Genomic DNA, 25866 nt, shown 5'->3' on the forward strand with positions numbered 1-25866 from the left:
GAAGGATGGGATTTATTGCACTAGTACCAGAAAAGAAGACAGAAAATAAAAGTACAAATTTAGGTACCATATCACAGATATAATGAGAATATACAGAAGTTCTGTTTTGATTTCTATTATTTTATTACTGAAAATAAGAATCAAATTCATCAGTTGAGGAGAGAAGAGAGAAACTGTGAAATAGTCTAAACAAGTGACTGAGTTAGGGCCAGGGTTCTCAACATGTGGTCTCCAGACTAGCAGCCTCACTATTTGGGAACTAGTTAGAAATGTGTGTTTGGGGGGCCCATCCACTGAATCTACTGAATCAAAAATTCAGTGGTACCAGAGTTGTAACTGTTTTAAGAAGCCTTTCAGATGATTCTAATGTATAAGAACTTGACAATGGTATAGGGAAGTATATGGGATTATAGCCTGGATTAAGAACCTACTAGTGGTAAAAGAACCCTCCTGCCATTGAAGGTTAGAAACAGGTTCAATCTCTGGGTCAGGAAGATCCCTTGGAAGAAGGCAAGGCAACCCACTCCAGTATTCTTGCCTGGAGAATCCCATGGACAGAGGAACCTGGCAAGCTGCAGTCCACAGGGTCATACAGAGTCAGACACTAGTAAAGCGATTTAGCATGCACACACTCAAGGTTAGTGAAACCAAGATTAGCCATGTTTCCTCTCTGATATTTTGTATTTCTCTGCCTGAATTCCAGGTTCACCTCCACCTCTTACTTTTCAGTGTCCCCGTTTCCTCTTCCATAAAAGCAAGAGTAACTTTAACAATTCATATGGTGATGATATAATGCACTTGATTTCATGTTAAAAAATTGCAGATTGTGCTTGGCATAGAGTAAGCATGAATGTATACTGCATAGTATAGCTATCACCACACATATTACACATTTAAATTATAGTAATTGTCTATATTAATCTTCATTTTCAGCTTATTAAATCATTATTTGAATAGCTTTTAGAGACTGCAAAAAAATATCTACTATTAAGCAAGTACCCACCATGAACCAGGCAATGTGTTACAAACTTTACCTGTATTATCACACTTACTCCTCTCAGTAACCCTATAAATATTGGTACATTTTTATAGTTAAAACGTATTAAGATTACCTTATCAGTTCAAACTCACAGAAGTAGCAAATAGCAGGGTTATCATCTAAATTAAGTTTTGTGTGATGCTAACAATGCTGCTCTTTGCCCTGCGCTCAACTGCCTTTTCAACCCTTAATCCATTTATTGGGGTGATTCCTGCAAGTTGGTATTCACTTCTTCAGTGGGTATTTATTGAATACTGGTGTAATCTAGGTCCGAGGGAAACAATGGTGAGCAAGATAGGTACAATATGACCTCGAGGAATTGACAGGCGAATGGGTTAGTAGCTTCCATCTTTAACTTCTACAATGTGGTACATGGAACTGGATAGCTTTATGTGACCTCTCTAAAATTCATTTTTGTCATTTAAAGACAGAAGCATCTATGAGTAAATACATTTGTAACTATAAATGAATATCTCATGTTTATGTCTCCATTAAAAAAATGATTAAAGTGAATCTCTCAGAAATTCCTTGGCCATCCAGTGGTTAGGACTCCATGCTTTCAGTGCTGAGGGCCTTAGGTTCAATCCCTGGTTGGGTAAGGTCCCAAAAGCCACTTGGTGTGGCCCCAAAACAAGAGAGTATCATCCATTACGTAACTTTTGAGGAGCACATCTAGGAAAAATGAAACAAACACGAATTAATTACATGTTCCCTGGTAGCTCAGCGGTAAAGAATCTGCCTGCAATGCAGGAGATGTAAGAGATGCAGGCTAGATCCCTGGGTGGGGAAGATCCTCTGGAGAAGGTCATGGCAAATACTCCAGTATTCTTGAGTGGAGAATCCCATGGACAGAAGAGACTGGTAGGCTATGGTCCACAGGGTCGCACAGTCGGACACAACTGAAGCAACTTAGCACACTATGTAAAATATTTTGCTGGGCACTTTTACATATTCTGTCATAGATGGTGAACCAGAGACTACAAATCACCACATCCGCAAACCACCCTGTTTCTGTCATGGGGACAGAACACACTGTCATTCTTTCTGCTTTTCCTAGACTTGGACCCTGACAAGTCATCCACTCACAAATACAGAGCACATTTCATGTATGAAATGAGCAGTATAAAGTGCTGTAAAGAAGATAAATTATTTAAATGGTCTCTGAGGGCAAAGAAATTTTTAGCAATCTAGAAAGACCTTTAAAAATATTTATATATGAGAGAGAGAGAGGGAAGTACAAAGTGACCAAAGCAAGGTATACTGATTGTATTATCACACTTGATCCCCAATACTACCCTCTGAGGATGTACAAATCATTATCTCTGTTTCATACAAAAGGAAACACAGGTCTGTAGACAGTAAGAAATGCTCAAGGTTTACTCAGTCAGTAAAGGGATTCAAACCCAAGTTCTGACTCCTTAAGACCAATTTCTGTAACACTGACAGCAAACCCAGTAACTACAGTTCCACAGGCAAGGAATAGCAAGAGGGCAGTATAAATATAGACAGAAAGGAAAGATGCAGCTGAAAAGTTAGGATGGGGCCCAATGTGATGCTTGGACTTCATTCTGCAAACCCGGAGAATCAACGAAAGGTTTCTAAGAAAGGCAGAAACTACTGCGATTTTAGGTAATAAAGTTTCTTGACACAGAAATACCTTGCAGAAAAAAATCAGTTTTACCATTTGCCTCCATAACCTTAGACAAATTTTTCTCTGGCCTCAACTCTCACAGCTAATTGTGGGCTGTGTGTGTGCTCAGTCGCTCATTTGTGTCCAACTCTTTGTGACCCCATGGACTGTAGGCCCTCGAGCTCCTCTGTCCATGGACTTTTCCAGGCGAAAACACTGAATTGGGCTGCTTACTACTTTAGGGGATCTTCCCGAGCCAGGGATCGAACACGCATCTCCTGCGTTGAAGGCGGACTCTTTACCACATTAAGATTAAGATGACCACATTAAGATTAATTAAGAGAACAATTTCGCATTGGATTACTGTTCAATTAAACAGTAGTAGTGATGAAACGATATAGGGTATGACACAAGGGGGCGCTCGATAAACATGGATTTCCATTTTAAGTAGGAAAAAGAATTCGGTTTTCTTTTTTTTTAATAGGTACACAGGATCCAGCAAAGCCAGAATGAGAAATCCTGCTAGCTTCAGCTGCAGCCACACCTCAGTTGGCAAAAACTTCACATAGGCTCACCGTTTCCACGGTTACGCTCTCACGTCTCACTTATCTGAATCCGCCAAAAATCCCCCAAGAGCTCTCTACAGAACCTCCCAACCTACCCCGCCCTCTCTTTATAGGCGGCTCGCCGATGATATCATATCCACTTCCGTTTCTGAAAGGGCCTCTCTTCGTTCTCTACGGTCGCTCTAGGCTGACGCTTCCAAGGCTGGCTCTGAAGCTCAATGGTTGCTGGGCGGGGCTGTGACGTCCTTGGCGTGGCTGCAGGGGAGGCCGCGGCGGGGAAAATGGCGGACGGGAAGGCGGGAGAGGAGAAGCCTGAGAAACCGCAGCGAGCTGGAGCCGCCGGAGGTGAACACAACCCCAGCGTCGCGGGCTATGTGGGATGCTCTGAGCCTTTCTTTGAGCTTCCCGGGGTGGGGGGAGTAGACTGGGGCGAGAGTGGGCGGATCTGGCTCTCACCCGGCCAGGTGCTGGGCCCAGACGAGCCCCGGGCACGCCCGGTGCGGCCCACTGGGATCCCGGCCCACATCGCCTCCTTACCGGGGAAGAGCCGGTCACTGTTCGTCACCTCCTGGCCCCAGCAGAGACCCTGCTTCCGAAGAGAAGGGAGATGGGCACCATAAAGGGGGACCGAACTCGGGGTGGGACTCGCAGTGGCGGTGCCCGAGCCGCTACCGCCACACCGGAGACGCACATCACACAAAACGCACACGCGCGCTCACTCAGCCCGAGTCACCGAGCAGTGACCGCAGGAACTGGCCGCAGGCCGAGTTTCCGATGGTGCCGGCCTCTCAGTTACACCTAGGAGTTAGTTTGCTGCTCCCTTCTCACTGAGGAAGTGGACTCTCCTGGCCTTTTTCATTCCTTCATTTTTAAGCCTAATAATGATCCTGTAAGGGCTGGGTCGAGGCGATGGAGGGAAAGAGGAATACCTTTGCCTGTCTCCTGGTTTAATCGTTGGGGTCTAGGATTAGGGTTTGATTGCCTTTCTTTGAACTGCCTGCCTTTTATGTGCTAGGCTGTTGCCAGCCAGCTGCCTGCCAGATCTCTAGGTGGCTATTTAGCCTATTTAGGCTAGTGTGACTCTTCCCTATTTGTTAAGATGTCAATTCAGGTTGCAGCTATCTTTATTCTGTCACCCCCAATCCTCTAAATTTGGGTCTTGTGCATTAAGGAAAAGAAACACCATGTAATCTGTCTAGCTTTCCCGTCCCTTTGTCCTAACAAGGCTAGTTTAACACGTGCGAGCTGATAATGTCTTTAGAACGTTTTTTTAAGTACCACACTGTCCTACTTCTCCAAGTCTTATCCCTGAAAGTATTTAATATGGGAAAATACAGAAAATTAGTAGTATATGAAGGTAACTGTTAGGACCTCCTAACAAGTTTGGTGTGAATTAACTTGGGAACGAAATTGAGAAAAGTGTAATATTCGGTTACTTTGGACCCAGAATTTCCTTTTTAAAAAATACACAAGGTGCTGTTAGTTGAGCCCAAACTCCTTCACCCTTTCCACTCCCCTCCCTTCTTTTTTGTTGTTTTACTAGTAAAACAGCTTATGAAACAACAGTTTAAACCGTTTAGTACTGCCTCTTTAGAGGCTTTCTGTGGCCAAAATTGGAAATTACCAAGTAAAATTACACTTAAAAATTAGTCTGAGGAAAAACAAAGATCTGTAGCCCAAAAGGCCTTATCTGACTTACAGACTACCGCTTAAGAATGGTTTTTTTGTCTTAGATGAGTATCTGTGTTTAATGTGAGCCAAAATGTAGCTTGAGGGAATTCCCTGGGGGCTTAGCAGTTAGAATTCCCAGGGTTTCACTGCCTGGCCTGGGTTCAGTCTCTGCCCCGGGAACTGAGATTTCACAACACACCTGGCTGAAGTAGCCAAAACAAAACAGAAAATTGTACTATAAGTGTCAGCATAATTCCACTGTGTAATTTATCCACCACCCTTTCATTAGGGATAATTTATTCTGTAGTATGAATATTGGTGTTTCTGTGTTAGCATATTTTTGTGACAAGAATGATATAAAATTACCTTTTTTTACTAATTGCTATCAAAAGTTGTATCCTTGTTAGTGACTCAGGCTGATATTCTTTAATAACGTCTACATAATTGCCTTGAGTGTGCCTTCCTTTATAAGAGAATAGCAGTTACATGTTAACCATTTTTGAATGACATGTTTTTAATGAAGTTGTACCAAAAAAATTATAGTTAAAACATTTATGCCATCCATGGATATTGCTAAATTGATAAAATTTTATGGCAAGTAGGCACTGTTTAACACTTGGCCAGTTTGTATTGCGGGGGGCTTACCTAGGGATTTTTCTGATTTTTAACTCCTACTGAACAATCCATTAAATTGGAAATATAAATATTTTTTTAAGAAGTTAACATGAGTTTATATTAATAAGAGAAGCTACTTACTTGAACTTCCTGCTCTCACCTTTAAGGGGAGGGATAATGTTAAGGGTTAGGCTTTGGGTAGCTTTTCTCTTTTTCCTTCCCTTTGGCTAAATTTTTGTAGCTCCTTGAAATAAGTAGAAATTTTAGAGCTATTCATGTTGTAATCATATTCACCTCAAGCTATTTTATGTTTCTAATAACTACGTTAATGAAATTGACGTTTCTTCTGTCAAGAGGATCTTGAATATATTCTCATTTAAACTGCACACCAGTCCTATTAGAGATGTAGATGTATACTCTTTTTCAGTCATAGAAGCTACCAGAATGCAAATGGGTCATGAAGGGTATCCTTATGGACTTAAAACTTACTAGGTAATTTTTTCAAACTAAGGTACCTTTTTGACTCCCAAGGCCCACCTCTCCTCCTCAACTATTCAGTGAAAGACGAGAAAAAAGAAATGCTAGTACTGTATTTTGATTTCACATTAACTAATCTACACATTTTATTTGCTCAGAATACAAACTAGATAAAATCTCTTATTTAGATACTCCTTGATAAAGAATCTAATAATAACTGTCCATATTTGTTATAAAGTGATTTATTTTTTTAAAACTGCATATTTTTTCACTCTTTAAAATGTAAGTCACATTGCTAAGATTTTTCACATTACTAATCTGTGGCCATTCAAAATTTTGTTTTCGACAGTGTCAGAATAGAAAACATCTCTATTAAATAAATTGGAAACAGCAGTTCATGATTATAAGCCCTACCCGCCCCCCCAACTGCTAAAGTAGTACATGTTGTATTTAAGGGAAGACACTTAATGGACTTTAAAACACTTTAATGGTCTTGATAGTTTGCCTGTTCAGATGACAGGAACACAAATGTGAATAAAATTTGAGTTGCCAGCAGTTGGTTAGTTAATTGTAGTTTTCCCAACTCCTCTGTTCACGCTACCTTTTTCTAGAGCAGTAATTCTAGAAATCTTCCCCAGGCATCATAGGAGTGGACAGATAGTATTATGTTCCATGTATTAGCACATACTAGTTCAGTTAGTTGTCACACTTAATGTTGTTCTTAATATTATAGTAATAACTATGCTTTTCACTTTTCCTCATATTTATGCTTTGCTTTTTCTAGATTCTTTGTTCCCGAACTATTTTTTTTGGTAAAAGTATTCCTAAAATTCAGAATAGACAGGTTTTAAAAGAACCAGAAATTGTGACTAATGATAGCCCTTGAGTCACAGTTCAAAGAGCAGAGTTACACTAGAATCAAAACTAAATGTTCTTTGTGCTGTTTGTTTTGATGTTTTTCAGAGTTTGTGTTTGCACAAACTTGTGCCTTTAGTGGTGTATAGATTGCTTCTATATGTAAATTCAGTGTTGTTTTTTTTTTAATGTGTTTCAATACATAGAGCCAATAAGTTTTCCGTTTTAGCTGTGCCAGAGAGAAGTAGTAGTTATCACTGTTTGGGTTTTACTGTAAAATTCATACTTGATTAAAACTATAAGGATACAGAATAAAATTTGGCATAAATGATTTTAGCGATAGACTGAAAAATGTTTGCATAATGCTGTCTTTTTAAGAAATTCTAAATTGAATTCTACATTTCAGATATTGAGTAGCAATCTTACATTCTTCAGGTGCTTTTGTAATTTTATATCTAAATAAGTGAATTCAGACAGCTATTGCAATGCTCTTTCCTTCCTAAGGAAGTCCCAAAACCTAATACTGCTTAATTTCTTCCCTACATTGTTATTACAACTTTCACCCCTTGTCTAAAGGTAATAAAGAGTTTCTTTTATTTTCCTGTAAACAAAATCAAATGTTCTGTTCAAAGTGCTTATTAATTTAGCTACCCCATCTTTCCAAAATTATATAAATTGGGATCTATAATCTCTTGTCCTTTATTACTCATCAGTCTATTTGATTTCCCCTTTTCCACCCATTCTTGCTTTTTGTCATGTTTTCCGAACTTTTGTCAGGGTCATTCCTTAGAGAATCTTCTCTTTCTCCATAAATATTCATCTGGTGTAGCAGAAGACATTGTACAGGGTAAATTGATAAACTTGGGAAAGAAAATATTTAATAATCAGCCAGTTTTCTTCTGTCTTGCTTCCCAGTATGTTCTTAAATAGCCTTCATGTGTAATGTTCAAGATGTTAACTCATTTCATTTGTTAATATAAACAAGCAAAATTACTGAAAGACATCTTGCATTCCATGTCTACATGTGTGTGCCTTCTGTTAGAAATTGTCATTTTTAGCTCATCTTTTTTTATGGTGAAAAAATAATATGTGAACCTAAATATAATTGTTGATCACTCTTTAAGAATAGGCTAAACAGATGGTAATCAAGCTTTGAGAGTAGAATTAAGTTACTAAAGAGGGGATGACCTTGATGTCTTCCTTGAAGTTCCTTTCTAAAGATTGTGTGAAATGTTCATGAAGAACACATCACTCAAGAAAGTTACTGCAGGCTGTACTATGTAGTTTGGGACATAATGGGCTGGTCATAAAAAGTTACTTTGTATAACTAGTAGTATACTATTGAAGAATATTAGATGTTATATTAGTCAAATGTATTCTATGATGTGACTAGTTGCCAGCAACCATTTCATGTAGAAGAGTTTATAGTTCTTAATTTATGAAAAGCAAAATTCCACAGGTAATTAGATTATTATGCAACTTAGAGTGTTTAGTTGAAGGGTCTTTTTGTGAACTCTATTTTTATAATTTTGAATTGCTCTGTATTTTATGCTAGTTAATTCATGGGAGCCTCTTCTACTGCCACACAATCTCAGTTCCTGCTGTATACTCTAACAAACAGTGGAAGAGACTGTTGGGTCAGTAGGTGACAACTGCAGAGGTGTCTTCCTTATAACGATGCTTTTTGAGGTTGCTGCTCCCATCAATCTGCTCAGTAAAAATAGCTCATCTTGGTAAGTTGTTTCGACTTCACCAGGACCTGAAGAAGAAGCAGAAAAACCTGTGAAAACTAAGACTGTTTCTTCCAGTAATGGAGGGGAAAATTCCAGTCGCAGCGCTGAGAAGCGATCAGCCGAAGATGAAACTGCAGACCTCCCAACAAAGCCCACAAAGATCTCCAAGTTTGGATTTGCCATAGGCGGTCAGACGGCAAAGAAAGCCTCGGCCATATCCATCAGACTCGGCTCGAGTGTGAGTTACTCTGTGTTATCTTCTGATGGGTCTCAAGGGTTTGTTTGGAAACCTGCTTTTATTGGATTATGATAAATTAAGTATAAAATGATACATTGGTGCGTGAACTTATAACATGTAAGTATCTAAGAAAATTGTTAGTATATTCAAGGAAAGTCTGGATGAATTATACATCAAGCTGTTTTTTAAAAAGGTTTGGAATATGAGAAGGAACAAATATTGTAGGGAATATATGACTTATAAAGTAATAGCTTACAATTTCCTAACTTGTGCAAAACCTCTGAAAAATACTTTTAGAGTTTCAGTTTATCTTTTAATTCCAGTGATGTTAAAAAATACTATCTCTAGAAATCATTTGTGTCGTAAAAGATTAATGTTAGTAAGGTACTGCTTAATAAGAGCTTCCTGATAAACTTACTTTGGAGCTACAAATGGATGTTGAGTATTAAAACCTATGATAGTAGTCCTTTGTAGATCAACTTTTGATTTCTTGTTTTTAGATATAAACCTTGAATTAGTACTTATTAACTGTTGAGTGTCTGGAAAATAAATATTAGATTGAAGCCTTAGTCATTTGACTATTTCTGATCTACAGAAGTGATAATTTCCTGTGATTCAACTAAATAGGTCTCCTCTAAGAAAAAGGAACTTACTTTAATAGCATATTGCTGTTGACTTTAGAAAATGGTTATACATTCTTGTATAAGGAGTATAATCCTAAAATTGCTTTGGTTTATTCATGTCCTGTGAAAATTAATGCTCAGTTGCCAGGTACATATAGCTTGATATCTTCATTAGATGTTCAAAGATTTTTAAGTGGATCAGGAAAAAAAAATATGGATCAGATTCCTACTAGAGTGCGTGCGTTTGAGCTACACGTCTAGTTTTTATAAAGCTACTACTCCTTAGAACCCCCACTCCTGCCATATGCTGTTTTGCCTTTTCTTCCTTTTTGTAAAAAATTTAGTCTGAACAAAAGGCATTCAGCTTATAACTTCATTATTTCATGACTCTTCTCCCTACTTGAGCTGATTTTTTTGGTTTAACCTGTTTTTTTATAACATTACTTATACCCACCTGCATAAATATTTACTTTTTTTCATTGTCATTAAAGATATGGTTCTCATGGACACTTCTCATATAGGTGTTCCCCTTGGTAATAGATTTTACTGTGGTTGAACATACCACAGAAGTCAGATACCCATATACCTACTTTTTCTAAGTCATTGAAATGATTTAGTAATTGCTGATCATTTTAGTTAGGAGGGTTATGCTTAAAAAGGCCTATTCACTAAAACTTTAACCTTTAGAAAACAAACTTTTTTTTTTTTTCCATAAAACAAACCAAAGTGTAAACATAATCTTGGTGAAGTGAGATGTAGGATATGAAAATAGTTGAAACTGTTGCTTTTGATGATGTGATGTGAAAAGAGAGTCAAACAACCAGCGAATATTTGAGTCTTAGTACAACATCAAATGCATGGCATGTTTTAAGAGTAAAGGGTGTTTTCTAGAGTCACTGTGCATAATTTCCAAATGAACATTTCCATTTCTTCAAAAGTGCAGACTTTATAAAGGTGTTTGTGTTATATAAGAGGGATGGTTAATTTTGTTTCAGCAGCTCAGAGACGATTTTATTGGGGAGGTGATGCTAGAGCTGACTTTAAATACAGGAAAGAGGCAAAAGGACTGAGATAAAAAAGAGAGTTTAATGCAGGGAGTTCCCTGGCAGTCCAGTGAGCAAGACAGTGCTGTCACTGCTGTGGGCTGGGATTCCTTAGTTGCAGAAGAGCCCACAGAAGGCGCAGGGTGCCTTATGCAGAGGCAGTTTAAATGGGAAGCCACATGATGCCTCAGGAAATGTTCTTTGTTAGGAGGTGTTCAGGAGTCAGATGGAGGGATAGAAAGCCCCCCACATAAGACCTTAGGACCAATTCATAAAGGGCTCGTAGTCCATAATAAAATTTGGTTTTAGTCTCTAGGTTCTAGAGGAGTCATGGAACTATAGTAGAGTCTAGATCCTATAAACAGGTTTGCATTTAGAAGCAGTACTCTGGTACTAATATAGAGAATTAGAGGGATTAAAAACAGAAGGCTGGAAAATGGTAAGTCTAACAGTAGTTCAGGCAAGAAATGCTAAGGGGCCTTAGGTGTTGGTAACGTGGTAACCAGTAAGCTGAGAAGGCAGGGGGAGATTTAAGTCTGTTTAATAGAGGTCTAGTTGACAGGACCCCACATAGAATGTGCAAGTTGAAGTAAAGGTTTTCTGGCTTGGGTACTTCATGAGCACTTCAGTACCCCTCGGATCTCTAAGCGGCATCGTGCATTGGCAGCCAGCTGGTAGAGAAAGGTGGATCTTGGTGTCTTTCTCAGGGTAATCTGTGCTTCATTTTAATGTTACTATGGGCAAGTGTTGATATTCATTTTCTCTTAACCTGTACTAAGTTCCTTTATGTAAATGATACTAAATTATAGATCCTAACTAGAAAATCTTTGACGGAGGAAAACAAATGGCCATATGATTAATAAAGTAAAATCTGTTGATAACCCACATTTTCAAAAAAGAAAATGGATTTCTCCAAAGTTTGTTCTTAGTTCCTTACTATATGTTTCTGTGAAAATGTAACGTTGCATCTTTGAAGATGTTATTCCTGTCTTTAAATAAGCCTGTGTAAACATTATGTGATGATACTCTTTTTAATGTTTCTTCTTCAGAAGCCTAAAGAACCGGTTCCAACTCTTGCTCCAAAAACCCTTTCAGTAGCAGCAGCTTTTAATGAAGATGAAGATGTAAGTTGATAGCTAGTTTTCTTTGTTTTACTTGAACCTGTTCTTAACCTGTTCTTTATGGATGTTAGTGGCAAATTGTCAAGTTGTATTAATGGTACTAGTGAACTTTTTTTTTTTTGGCAACTCTTAACAGTTTGGGTTTGTGTGTATTTTTTCTTTTTTTTAATGACATCTGCACAATCTGGATATTTCTATTAATTTGGTTGTGGGATTATTTCAAATACTGACTTTGGGGGGCAAGGAACTTACATCAACAAATGCTTATTATGAGTAATCATACACATGTGCTATGAGTACTTGAGTATTAGCTCCCAAGAACAATATGGATAAGAATTATACCTTCAGAGGAGCACAAAATGTGGGGCTGGAGTGATCGGCAAGAATATTTAAGAGAAGAAATACGAGTTGGGTATTAAAACATTAGGGTTTTGACAAACCAAGGAATACTTTTGTGAATTAAGATATCAGCTTTCAGATCACAAGTGGTAAAGCTGAGCAGCTGTGTTTGACACCTGGAGGTTTTGTAGAAGTTTTAGGCAAGGATGAATATGGAGTGATGGGGACTCAGTAGGTAGAAACAGTGGTTATCACTATATTCTCCCTTGGACGTTTACTCATTCTACACATTTGATTGCTTTCTGTACGCTAGGCACAGTGAGATTACAAAGGTAAATCAGACATGTTCCTCTCGGGATTCAGCCTAGCAGTACAGGGCCTTACACACAAAATGGAACAAGATGAAATCCAAAGTACAGGAGGAGATGAAATGATGTAAGAAATTTAGGTGAGGAAGAGCAGCCAGGTGACTCGATGCATGCGGTGTTAATGGAAAGACCACTGGACTGGCCGTTGGAAGACCTTGGTTCTTTTCCTGTCCTGTCCAGTTATTAACCAATAGAGAGCCTGCAACTAAATCAGTTTACCTTTTGGAGCCTTAGTTTTCCAACTTGTAAAGTGAAGGCTAAATTTAGATCACAGGTTTTTTTTGTTTTTTTTTTTTAGATCACAGGTTTTAAACACAGGTTTTCTTAGAGTTCTGGGGTTCTGTGGAAATGTCTCAGAAGCATACTCAATTGTGTCCGACTCTTTGCAACCCCATGGACTGCAGCCCACTCAGGGTGCTCTGCCCATGGGAATTCTCCAGGCAAGAATACTGGAGTGGGTTGCCATGCCCTTCTCCAGGGGATCTTCCCAACCCAGGAATCAAACTTAGGTCTCCCACACTGCAGCAGATTCTTTACCCTCTGAGCTACCAGGGAAGCCCAGGAATACTGGAGTGGATAGCCAACCCTTCTCCAGGGGATCTTCCCGACCCAGGAATCGAACCGGCTAACAAGCATGACTCTGGTCTCCTGCTTCTATTTCATTTATGTCTGCTCTCTTACCTATTTGGTATTTGGAAATCGAAGTAGTATTTTGTTGAGGAAAAAACTTTTTATGTCCCCCTCTCCCCCAAAAAAATTTTGAAAAGCATCGACTTAAAGTTAATGTTTTCTTTCATGTCTAACCAGAATTCTTAAGAGATTATGTAACATTTTGACCTCTACAGATTATGTCAGGGAAGGACAGTATAGGAAGAAGGGAATAGCATGTGCAGAAGTAGAAAGGCTGAAAATTGTAAGCACCTACATAATAATGGCTTATTTTGAATATCTAACAAATTGAGTCTTTGCACATATCTTTACCTTCCATATATCCCTGTGAATTGTGTGAGATGGTTATTCTTATTTTCCAAATGGAGAAATTAAGTTATGAGTGCATGAGTATGTGCTGATCCACACAAGTGTCATCCGGAACTTAGAACTAGAACTCGGCTTTCTGGTTTCTCGTCCTGTACTCTCTTCCCTGTTTTTAAAGAAATTTTGGACAGGTTCAGACAGCACTCTTTCTGCCATAGGATGGTAATGATAGTTAAGGGTAAACTTGTGTCTTAGTTAAAAACACACGCGTCTGAAATCTTCACCTGAGGACTCCCTGGCAGTCCAGTGTTAAGTCTCCGCACTTCCACTGCGGGGGGCGTGGGTTTGATCTCTGGTTAGGGAATTAAGATCCTGTATGCCTTACAGTGCGGCAAAAAAAAGGAAATAAAGCCTTTATTTGTTTCTTCCTTTTTCTGCAGAACATGGTTAGCCTTGGATATATATCTGAGTCTGAAATACAGTGGACAAAGAACATGTTCATTTGTTTAATTTTGAAATTTAAAATAACTTTTTCAGTTAGTCTCTTTAGTTTTTTTAATTTGTAGAATGTTCCCCAGTTTGGATTTGTCTGATGTCCCCTTATGATTAGATTCACGTTCCTCCTGGCAGGTGTACCACAGAAATGAGGCCAAGTTGTCAGGGCGTATTAGATCAGGGGCACATGTATCAGTATGCCCTGTTACTGGCAATGCTACCTTTGATCATTGGGTTAAGTGGCTTCTGCCAGATCTCTCTACTGTCAAATTACTGTTTTACCTTTTAGAATTAATTAAAGTTTATCTTGTGGGGATATGTTTTAAGAATACATGAAAAAAAAAAAAAAGAATACATGAAAAGGACTTCCCTGGTGGTCCAGTGGTTAAGAATCTGCCTGCTAATGCAGGGGACACGGGTTCAATCCCTGGTCTGGGAAGATTCCACATGCTGCGGGGCAATTAAACTTGTGCACCACAACTACTGAAATCCGCAAGAGCGGGTTACTGAAGTCTGCAATAAGAGAAGCCTACGTCCTGCAACTCAAGAATAGCCCCCATTCGCTGCAGCTAGAGAAACCCCAAGCACAGCAACAAAGACCCTGCACAACCATAAATAAATTAGAAGTAAATAAAAAAAAAAAAATACATGAAAATACCTAACTACTTAAGCATTCATTCATGAATGTTAACATTCATTGATGATTCTTACCAGAATTAGTTCTATTATGTTTGCCAAGTGGTAATTTTTTTTTTTCATTCTTTCCTCCTGTCCATGTTTGTTAATTATCTCACTGTAAGGAAGAGCTTTTCCTTATTTATACAAGTGTAGCCTATTCAACAGGCTATAATACTCAAATTGTCCCAGATTTCACCAGTAGAAACCTCTTTAAGGTGGATCTTGAGATGACTGATTAAAAAATAATATTTATCTCAGCAGTAACATTTACATATAAAAACGTCTAAAAGACACTTGACTTGACACATTCTTTTTCACCAGCTGTAACTGTGGAAAAGCAGTAAGGAATGAGCTTTCAAGATTTCTTTACAGCAAAGAAGACATTTTTGAGAAGGAGCAATACAGTGAAGTGGTTTAGAGCGTTTCTTTGGTGTCCAGTTGTTTTGTGACTTTGGACATGTTACCATGCGTACTTCAGCTACAAAATGTGATTGATGATACTCACCCCATTTGGTAGGATTGTTAGAGTTTTCAGAGATCGTGCATATTAAAGCATTTAACACAACATGAAGATTCTAGTAAACAACTAGTTTTAGTTCTAAAATATCAGGTTTTTAATCAGAATTTTTTCTTTTTGCAGATTCAGCACTTGAAGCATAGGTTTCTTTAATATAGTTAAAATAAGTTACTTTTTTAACCAAAATTTACAGTTGGATTTAAATTTAGCATTATTAGTATCAAGTGATTTTAACATAGTTGACCTTCGGCCAACACAGGTTTGAACTGTATGGGCCTATTTATATGCAGATTTTTTTTCAGTAAACATGTGCTACAGTACTACCATATCCCAAGTTGATTGAATCCTTGGATGTGGAACCATGGATATGGAGGGCTCACTGTAAAGTTATACACAGGTTTTTGACTTGAGGAGGTTTGGGTCAGGGGTGGTGCCCCCAGCCACCCCTGCATTGTTCAAGAATCTGCTGTATCTGTATGTAGTCATTTCTGTGTGTCTCTTTTTCTTCCAGAGTGAACCAGAGGAAATGCCTCCAGAAGCAAAGATGAGGATGAAGAATATTGGAAGGTATAATTTTTGTATAATATCATAGAAAATTAAAGTGAATTTAAAGCAAGAATAAATTGCACTTAGTTTGTTAGTGTTCAAGCTTTTCTTGCATATTTGGGTAAAACAGTTTTGTTTTCTAATATAGCAGTATTTCTCTCCTGATAAGAGAAAATAGTATTTTAAGAAAAAATAGCAACAATATAATGCTGTTTCTTTTCAGATAGATGTAATCTGTATTTTTTCAAATAAACAGAAATGTTTCCGATTTAAATTTTTTTTCAGGTTATAAACTCATCTAACTTACAGTATCATTCCCACCACTTAACCTTGATTGTATGTGCTCCTTTTTCCTTGGTAATATAGATGCTAAATATCAAAAAAGATAAAAACCATCTTTAAATTTTCCTGTGTTTGTTATTATGGAAATAACATTAATTTCATATTAACATGATATTCAGTTTCTTGTCTTTGTATGCATAAATGGATAACTTAGAGGTTAGTAGGAATGCTGGGCTTCAACACGGCCTATACTATGTCCCCATTTCTATCAAATGTATTTTTTTCCAAAGAACCAAGTACTAAGTCTTTCAGCATCAGTCTTCAGACTTTGCCTATGGTTCCAATGGGAATAGTCCCAGTGGCTATCTGCTGGCCTCCCTTTCATACAAGACTCTAAAGTACATTATAACCAAAATATAAACCAAATCTATACCTGCATATATCTAAACATTTAAAATCAAAACATGTTCATAAAACGACAACTGAACCATTTTATGTGTGATACATCTTCATTTTTTTTTTCTATTTCATCTTTTATAAATACTATTGACAAGTCACTGAATTGATTTAATGACCCTGTTACCGGGTTACATGGAGAAGGAAATGGCAGCCCCCTCCAGTATTCTTACCTGGAGAATCCCATGGACAGAGGAGCCTGGCGGGCTGTAGTCCATATAGCCTGGCGGGGCTGCAAGAGTCAGACACGACCTAGCGACTAGACCACAGTGGGTTACAAGCAACTGTTTTTAAAACTATAGTGGTTGCCACCTTTAGCTGCTTATCAGAGTCACCTTAAATGTTTGTTCAATCTACAAATTTACCTGGCTCCTCCTCCCACTGAATCTGAAATTTTAGGACTGGGTCTGTGGAAAAGGTATTTTTAAAAAGATCTGTAGCAGCTTCTGATGTTTGGCCTCCGTTTATAATGGGTGCTAAACAGACATTTTGAAAGAGTTAAAAACATGGCCCAAAAGTCATTATATAACATTTTAAATAAATTTCTTTTTTTTAACACAGGGATACACCAACATCAGCAGGACCAAATTCCTTCAATAAAGGAAAGCATGGGTTTTCTGATAACCAGAAGCTATGGGAGCGAAATATAAAATCTCATCTTGGAAATGTCCATGACCAAGACAATTAAATGATGTGTTTTGAAATTGGGGTGTGGGGTGGGTGTAAAGTTAAAAGGAACAGTTTCCTTTTTTAAGGAATGGTATAAGACTATCTTTGGAGCCGCCTTTTTTTTCTTTTTCTTTTTTTAAATATTGAGTGGTACACTAATAAATGAGAATTTGAAATTAGAAGTAATTTATGTTTTATATACAGATTTCGAGACATTTACTAATTTTGTAGTTTCATGTGATTAGTTTCCAAAGGTTACAGATACTAAAAAAATCAGAAATGGTACCTTTCTAAGAATTGCATATTTTTTTAGACACAACTATTAGCACATTAGGAGGGAAGCAAAAAGTTGTCTATTTAAACTGTAGGCCGTTACTCTCTAACTTAACTCCCTTATTAACCTAAACTTGTCTGGCTCCCAGGAACAGCCTTATAGAGAAGGGAGTATTGTATTGGGAGGAAAATGTTACTGGACTATTGACTGAGAAAGTAAATTAGATAAAATACAGGTTTTTTTTTCCCTAATGGGCGTTTGTTTAGTTTCAAATCATCATTGACTAGTTATTGCATTGCTATCAGTGGATACAGATGCTTAGCTCTTTAGAAAGAACATTTTAAAATTTTACGTAAACTGTTGAGTATTTAAAATAGCCCACTTCACTTCAAAGGGCTTTGTCTGCTTTCATTAGTCTTCAAAGAACCACCATTTGCTACCAAAGTAAATCAGTATTTTGAATGTGCTTCTCTTGATTTTTGTTATTAGCTAGTTCCTGTAAGCATTTCCACCAGATCTTGAGGCAAATCATAAGGAAGCTGTTTCTTTTAAAATAACAAACCACCACCAAAAATTTAAATGTACATAATAGTTAAATGTTTGGCTGTTCTTATTTTTTAAAGGGTATAAACACCAAAAAAAAGGGGGGGGGGAGCAACAATGTATGAAGATGGAAGATAAGAAAGATGCACTTTCTGTAACTTTATCAAAGCATTTATGTTACTAACTTGTGAAATCCAATTTGATTTGAACTTATTAACAGGAATTCTTATTTAGCACAAAAATATGGTTTACTTTAACTGTATACTTGCTAACCAGTGGCCTCTCAAAAGCACATTTTAGATACTGAAAATGAAAGAAAATGCATCTTTAAACATATTTTATGGAATCTTTGACCACATATACTTTGTTAATCTATGTGTTGTAGGATTGTGTTTATTTTGTATTTTTGTATTGTATATGAATTCTTTTTTAATGTGACAGTTAAACACATCTTTTAAAGCTTAGACACACATAGAAGAAACATACAGTATAATGATTTTCCTTGAAAACTACAATTTAGATTTTGGAGGCAGCTTCAGACTGATTGGTGGTAACTACTTGCCCTGAGCTCTTTTAATAAGTAATAACTCCAGAGAAGCAGCCTGTATATATTCCTAATACTTTGTTCACTTGCATTTGAGTTTAGAAGCCCCAAGTAAAACAATGGAAATGTATATAGAACTGTTAGTTCTTACTTACATGATTTAATTATATCAAGATACATGAATTTAACTTGCTTTAATGTAGGCAAACTTTCCATTTTTGTTCATTTTGATGTTTATGTTGAAATAACACCCCTCTCCTACATTTCATTTTCTTGACTCAAATATCAACCTACGGTCAAGATGGGAGAGAGAAACAACTAAGATGAATGTCTTTACTAAAATACCAATAAATTTGTCAAACTCTATTAGTGTTCTTATTTTCTGTTCCAGTTAATTGTTGCTGGGTTTGTTTTAAGCAAAGAGACATGTTATTACTGTTGCCCAGATTGTTGGCTGAAGTAATGGGAGATTTAAAATTGTTTTTTGGAATCTACATAACTGAGCGCATAGTTCGAGAGCATTATATGATATCTTGGGTTTGAAGAGACTTAATCCAAATTCTCCCCTCCCTCTACTGCCGAAATGTCATCTAGTGTGTGCTGTAGTAAGTCCTAGCCAAAGCATATCTTTGAAAATTCCTAAGTGTTGGAAGGTATTCTGTTACTAGTGGCTGCCATTGATTATCTCAGAATATTTTCTTAATGTTTATAATGCTCCTGTCCAATAGGTCAAGTCTTAGTAAATGAAAAGATTGAACTACATTTTAGAATTAAGATTCATTTCTAGTTTAATTTACAAATGAAGGCTATGAATTTCAGTTTTTTTATAACTAATTATCAAGATTAGTTTGATACACTGGAGTGATTGTTCAAGTTACTTTCTTGCTGAGATGAAGATATTTTAATTTTTTTCAACTTCATTTTGAAAAAATTTCAAACTTAGAAAACATTGCAAAAATATATTAAGTATTTCCCACGATCTTCTAGTGATAAAATATAACCACAGGACGATTGTCAAAATCAGGGAATTAACATTAAAATATTGTCATCTTTTACCATTATTCTACAGACCTTACTCATTTCACCATTTGCTCCACTAATGTCTCCCTAGTTGAAGATTCACTTCATTATCACATATTGTTTAGTTGTCATTTCTCTCAAACTCCTTTAGTCTGGGACTCTTCAGAGTTTGTCTTTTATGACCTTAGACTTTTTGAAAAGTACAAGCCAATTTGTAAAAGATCTCCCAGTTTAGGGTTTCCCTAATGTTTCCTCATGATTAAATTGTTTATTGCATTTTTGGCAAAAGTAAGACACGTGATGAGTCCTCAGTGCATCTGCAAGCACATGATGTCAGTCTGTCCTCTTACTAGTAATGTTAATTTTGACCACTTGGTTAGGGTGGTATTTGCCAGATGTGTCCAATGTCAAATTTGTAATTTTTCCATTTGTAATTAGTATAGGAAAATTATTGCCTCATTTCTCATACTTTTGCCCACTAATTGGCAGACATTCATGGTTTTTGTTTCTGGGGGTTTTTTCCTTAGGCTTTTTATTGAAACAGTTATTAGTGTAGGATTTGCCAAATGATGAGTTCTCTATTTTCATCTTTCCATATACTTTTAGTAGTTCAAATTCTGTTAGGAAATTTCCATCGGCATTCTTTATTCAAATATTATGTTGATAATGGGCTCATGTGTTTTTATGTTATTCTATAGGTTAGAGTGCATTACTATCATATATTTTATTACTCAAACTCCCACATTTGCCCATGCAAAGCCCTTCGCATTGACCCTTGTGACTTTTTGACATGTCGCCATTCTTAATATTTTCTGACACCAGATGTTCTGTACTCATCTCGTATTTTCTCTTCTCTAACCTTAGAATCAATGATTTCCCTAAGCATCCATGGTTCCTTTCAGAACCTATTTAGAAGCCAAAATCTGCACTAAGTGTACACTTCGGTACTGAAGTGTCATTGCTTCCAGCCTGCTTAACAGAGCTAGAAAAAAATGTATGTATGTATATATACAGCTGTATCAACTTCTAGATCTGTTAGGTGTGTTATGTATTTGTGTGTTAATTGTATCTGTATATGTATGTATATAAGATGTGATGTTTCTCCTTGAGTTCATATAGATACTTCCATTACAATACCAACACCAGATTCATTCTAGTCTTTCTCCTTTTTTATTTATTACTCTTGTCCAACAGTAAGAAAGCTGACTTTGACTATTATAATCTTTTCACTTATTTGCTTAATTTCTAGAATGCACAAGGTAGTTCCAGAGTTATTCATAAATTTCCCAATGAACAACTACTAACCAGAGTACAGTATTTGTATATAGTTCCTTTATAGTATTGAAAGTACATAAACAAAATACTGGTTTACAAAGGTTAGTTATTCGCTCCCCCTTTTCAGGGTGGTGTGTTCCTCACTTGTAATGCATCTGTCTTTGATGATGAATCCCTGCTCATTCCTTGTTAATGTTTTGTTACTTGAGATATTAGCACAGGTCTAAAAGCTGGGGCTGTACAAACACTGTTGCTCCCTATTCTTCCTCACTCTTCCTCCTATCGCTTCTGTCCTGTCTGCACTTGTCCCCTATAAGTAATCTATCTTTGGTTTCTGGTTTATCCTTGTTTCCTTTTGAATAAATGAATAGATGGGTGTTTATTACAGCTCCTTATTTCTTACATGAAATGTAATATAGTTACTCTTAGCCTCCCCTGCCCCCCCCCCCGCCCCTTTATAGTATATCCTGGAAACTATGCCAGTTCATGGAGATCTTTCTCAAAAAAATTTTTTAAAGGCTGCATAATAATACTCCACTGTGGGAATATACCATAGTCAGTGCAATTATTCTTGCTTGTATGGGCATTTAGGTCATTTCCAATGTTTTGCCATTACAGTGCTGTAGCTGAATAACCTGTACACGTGTTTTTTTTTTTAATTGGGATGTATCTTCCTTCAGATAAACTCCCAGAAGTAGGATACTGGGTCAAAATATAAGTGCGTATCTGTTCTTATTAGATATTGTCAAATTCTCCTGAAGGATGGTACCGGTTTGCTTCCCCACCAGAAATGTATGAGCGCCTCTTCCCACAGCCTTGCCGGCACAACGTGTTTGCCATACTTTTTGAATTTTTACCATCTCTGATAGGTTTTTTAAAATGGGATGCTAGAGTAATTTTAATTTGCATCTCTCTAGCTATGAGTGAGATTGAATACTTTTCATAGGGTTTAGGGGAAGTTTGAGTATCTTTTTATGAATAGCCTATTTCATTTCATTATTGGGTTTTTGATCTTTTCTCAAATTTTAAGAATCTGTCATTTTTTAACTTTATATATTCTATATTCTATCCCAATTATTAGTTGCCTCTGGCTTTGATTATGGAGTTCTTTGTAATACAGAAAGCTTCCTTTTTTTATATATAGTGAACTTTGCTTATTGCTTTTCAATTTTGTTAGTAGTTAGAAAGCCTTTCTCTATACTGAGGTCAAAGATGCATTCACTGTTATTTTTGTAGTGCTTTATTTTAAAATGTATTGTTTCGTTTTAAAATTTAAAGATTCCTCATCCACTTGGAGTATATTCTTGTGCATTTGTGAGATCAAGATCTAATTTTAGTTATATCTTTATGATATTAAGCCATCCTAATTAGAAATAGTCTGCTTTTGTATTTTGGGGGTGTTAAATTTTTTCTCACGTAGGTTTTTAATTCTTCAGAGTTTTATCATTGATTCTCAAGAATTTCCTAGGTGTACCATAATATCACCTGCAAAGAGAGATGACTTTATCAATTTTTGTGCTTATTTTTCTTGTCTAATTGTATTCCTTAATACCTCTAATACAATAATGAATAGTAGTAGAATAAATGGATATCCTTGCTTTATTCTCAGAGGAATGTCTCCAGTGTTTTAAATAAACCCCTGACTTTAGGACCAAGGTAAACATCATGTTTAAAAAAATAAATAAATTCCTAATTTTTTTAAAATAAAATATTTATTTGGCTGTGCCAGGTCTCAGCTGCAACATGCCAGATGTTCAAACGTCTTTAGTTGCAGCGTTGGGATCTAGTTCCCTGGCCAGGGATCGAACCTAGACTCCCTGCATTGGGAGCATGGAATTTTAGCAACTGGACCGCCAAGGAAATCCCCGTAAGTTCCCAGCTCTCCTAAGAGCTTTTATCAGAAGTAGGTGTTGAATTTTGCTGAAAGATTCTTCCGCATTTTATCAGTGAGGGAAAACTAATATAAAGAATTGTTCACATTAGAATTCTCAGGGGTAGTAGTAGAAGTAGCAACTGCAGATAGAAACTAACTACCCACAAGGCTAAGGGAATAAGGGAGAGACATCTCAGAAGAGGGGCCCAGAGGCTGAAACTCAGACCTCTGAGGAGATAACAGCTTCTAGCTTCAGGGAACAGCAACCTACCAAGCTTCCCGTCACCACAGTGAAGACACGTTTTGGAAACTCATGATTGAACTTCTGCGTGGGAAGCCCCTTGGTGATACGTAGCCCTTTACCCCCACAAGAATCCATTGTTAGTAATAATTGGTTTTCGTCATTTACATTTTACTTCATTTCTCTATACAAGTTCTCCACATTTATCCCACATTACTTTGATAACTGGAGAACTGAGTGGGGGATAGCGGTATCTCTCTAAATCAGGTAAATTAGCTGTCACGCTTGGGCCTCAGGGATGTGAGAACTTTTTCAGACCAAAAGCCTTGGGCTGCATCACAAAAAACACCTACTTAATTATTGCACGTGGACATAGAACTCATTCACATCTTGTACTTTTTTAATGTAGATGTTCTGTTCTAAACTTTGTTTTCTTCTAAGTATAAGTCCTCTTTGGGAGCGTCTTATCTTTCGTATATGCTGAGTTCACATTGCTTAATATTTAGAAAAAAAAAAGTTGTGTACTATGTAGAATATCAAGGATGACAACTATAACTTTACACTAAGTCTGAACTCTGGTGTATCTTTATCACTGATTGATATCATCCAGATACACCAAAGATGAATTTCACTCAGAATCCAGTATTGTCCTGATCTCATGATAGTTATACACCTGAAGTTACTTATTTTATTCCTGCTTTTATTATATATATATAAGTATATAATATATAATATCTAAATTATATTCAGATAAAGATTTACATTAAATTATATATCTATTATATATATAACTGCTTTTAGAATTCCATGACTAATCTTAGTTGATGTGAAATGGTTAAATCAGTAGCAACTATGAATTTACTCATGTAACCATGACTGAAAATAAAGTTCCTAAATAATACTTCAAGAATATATAATTATTATGCCCTGATTTTAATAAAAAGAAACATTGTGTCAACATTCAGACAACTAAGATCATAGCATCAGATCCCATCACTTCATGGCAAATATATGGGAAAACAATGGAAACAGATTTTATTTTCTTGGGTTCCAAAATCATTGCAGATGGTGACTGCAGCCATAAAGTTAAAAGATGCTCCTTCCCTCGTAGCTCAGTAGGTAAAGAATCTGCCTGCAATGCAGGAGACCTGGGTTCGATTCCTGAGTCAGGAAGATCCCCTGGAGAAGGAAATGGCATGATTGGAAAATCCCACAGACAGAGGAGCCTGGTAGGCTATAGTCCATGGGGTAACAAGAGTCGGACACGACTAAGTGACTACACCACCACCACCACCTTGGAAGAAAAGCTATGACAAACCTAGACAGCATATTAAAAAGCAGAGGATTACTTCACCGACAAATGCCCATACAGCCAAAGCTATAGTTTTTCCAATCGTCATGTACGGATGTAACAGTTGGGCTATAAAGGCTGAGCGTCTAAGAATTGATGCTTTTGAACTGTGGTGTTGCAGAAGACTCTTGAGAATCCCTTGGACTGCAAGGAGATCAGTCCCAAATATTCACTGGAAGGACTGAAGCTGAAGCTCCAATACTTTGGTCACCTGATGCAAAGAGCTGAGTCACTAGAAAAAACACTGATGCTGACTGGGGAAGACTGAAGGCAGGAGGAGAAGGGGGCGACAGGGTAAGTTGGTAGCATCACTGACACGGACGTGAATTTGGACGTCGGGAGCTGGTGGACATCCAGAAGACGGTGAACGACAGGGAAGCCCGGCGTGCTGCAGCATATGGGGTCGCAGAGTCCGACACAACTGAGCGACTCAACACCACCGCCTTTGTACCAAGTACTGCAAAGGAAATAATATGGAAAGAATGCAAGTATTGATAATAATTAGGTAAAGTATTTGCAAATGATTAAAGCAAATCTAACTGAAGATGCAATTGAGAATGAAAACGTGTGTATGTGGGAATACGGTTATATGAGGCATGTCTACTTTTCCACTTAGTTTTGCTATGAACCTAAAACTGCTCTTGAAAAGAAATAGTTAAAAAACCAAAATGTGAGCAGTAGTTTGACTTATAGATTGACAAGGTATGTCACTTAACCATAAACCTAATAATACTAAGTTCAATATAAAAACACCCAAATATATTTGCTGTGAGAGAATATTAATCTATGTATGAACAGTTATATGCATTACCATACCAGCAAATTTCCCAAAGCATCATTTAAATGTAGTTACATTCTCAAAGGGTCACTCTGAGAAGATAATGTCACTTTCCCAGTAGATTTGTTTTTTCCCATTTATTTTTATTAGTTGGAGACTAATTACAATATTGTAGTGGTTTTTGCCATACATTGACATGAATCAGTCATGGATTTACACAGGTTCCCCATCCCGATCCCCCCTCCCACCTCCCTCCCCATCCCTTCCCTCTGGGTCTTCCCAGTGCAGCAGCCCCGAGCACTTGTCTCATGCATCCAACCTGGGCTGGCGATCTGTTTCACCCTTGTTGGTATACTTGTTTCAATGCTGTTCTCTCTGAACATCCCACCCTCACCTTTTCCCACAGAGTCTAAAGGTCTGTACATCTGTGTCTGTTTTGCATATAGGGTCATCGTTACCATCTTTTTAAATTCCATACATATGCATTAGTATACTGTATTGGTCTTTTTCTGGCTTACTTCACTCTGTATAATGGGCTTCCAGTTTCATCCATCTCATTAGAACTGATTCAAATGAATTCTTTTTAACAGCTGAGTAATATTCCATGGTGTATATGTACCACAGCTTCCTTATCCATTCATCTGCTGATGGGCATCTAGGTTGCTTCCATGTCCTGGCTATTATAAACAGTGCTGCGATGAACATTGGGGTGCACGTGTCTCTTTCAGATCTGGTTTCCTCAGTGTGTATGCCCAGGAGTGGGATTGCTACAGTAGGCATCAACTATGATGCTCCAAGGAAGACAACTGGGAATCTTAAGCATATATTTGACTACAGGCCTTGCTTTCTCCAGTAGGAGGAACTGAAGCAGCAGGCATGGGGCTTCCCCGGTGGCTCAGTGGCTAAGATTCTGCACTGACAATGCAGGATGTGTGGGCTCCATCCCTCCTGGGGGAGCTTAAGATACCCCATGCCACCCTGCCAATCACACAGGAGCTGCCATTCTGTGCCCTCTCTTAAGGGGCGCTGGC

The 25866-nt window shown here is 37.4% G+C and overlaps 1 protein-coding gene and 1 long non-coding RNA gene across 3 annotated transcripts; one reads left to right on the top strand and one right to left on the bottom strand.

Moving 5' to 3' along the window:
• Positions 1-638: 638 nt before the first annotated feature.
• Positions 639-3461, bottom strand: LOC122428718. Its single transcript, XR_006265807.1, has 2 exons — positions 3331-3461; positions 639-1711 (listed from the first exon to the last, which is right to left on the bottom strand). It is a non-coding gene; the product is annotated as an uncharacterized LOC122428718 (long non-coding RNA).
• On the top strand, positions 3155-18663 carry LOC122428717 (PEST proteolytic signal containing nuclear protein). 2 transcript variants are annotated; one of them, XM_043448771.1, is made up of 5 exons: positions 3155-3580; positions 8610-8824; positions 11540-11614; positions 15495-15550; positions 16829-18663. In XM_043448771.1, exons 1-5 carry the CDS (start codon positions 3454-3456, stop codon positions 16953-16955), a joined length of 600 nt encoding a protein of 199 aa, XP_043304706.1. In that variant the 5' UTR covers positions 3155-3453; the 3' UTR covers positions 16956-18663. The 2 variants fall into 2 exon arrangements, with proteins under 2 accessions (XP_043304706.1, XP_043304707.1); XM_043448772.1 differs by lacking the exon at positions 3155-3580 and adding an exon at positions 8516-8586 and having other exon boundaries at positions 8662-8824.
• The last annotated feature ends 7203 nt before the right edge of the window (positions 18664-25866 follow it).

This window comes from Cervus canadensis, chromosome 27 (assembly GCF_019320065.1).
Source record: "Cervus canadensis isolate Bull #8, Minnesota chromosome 27, ASM1932006v1, whole genome shotgun sequence".
Taxonomy (NCBI): domain Eukaryota; kingdom Metazoa; phylum Chordata; class Mammalia; order Artiodactyla; family Cervidae; genus Cervus; species Cervus canadensis.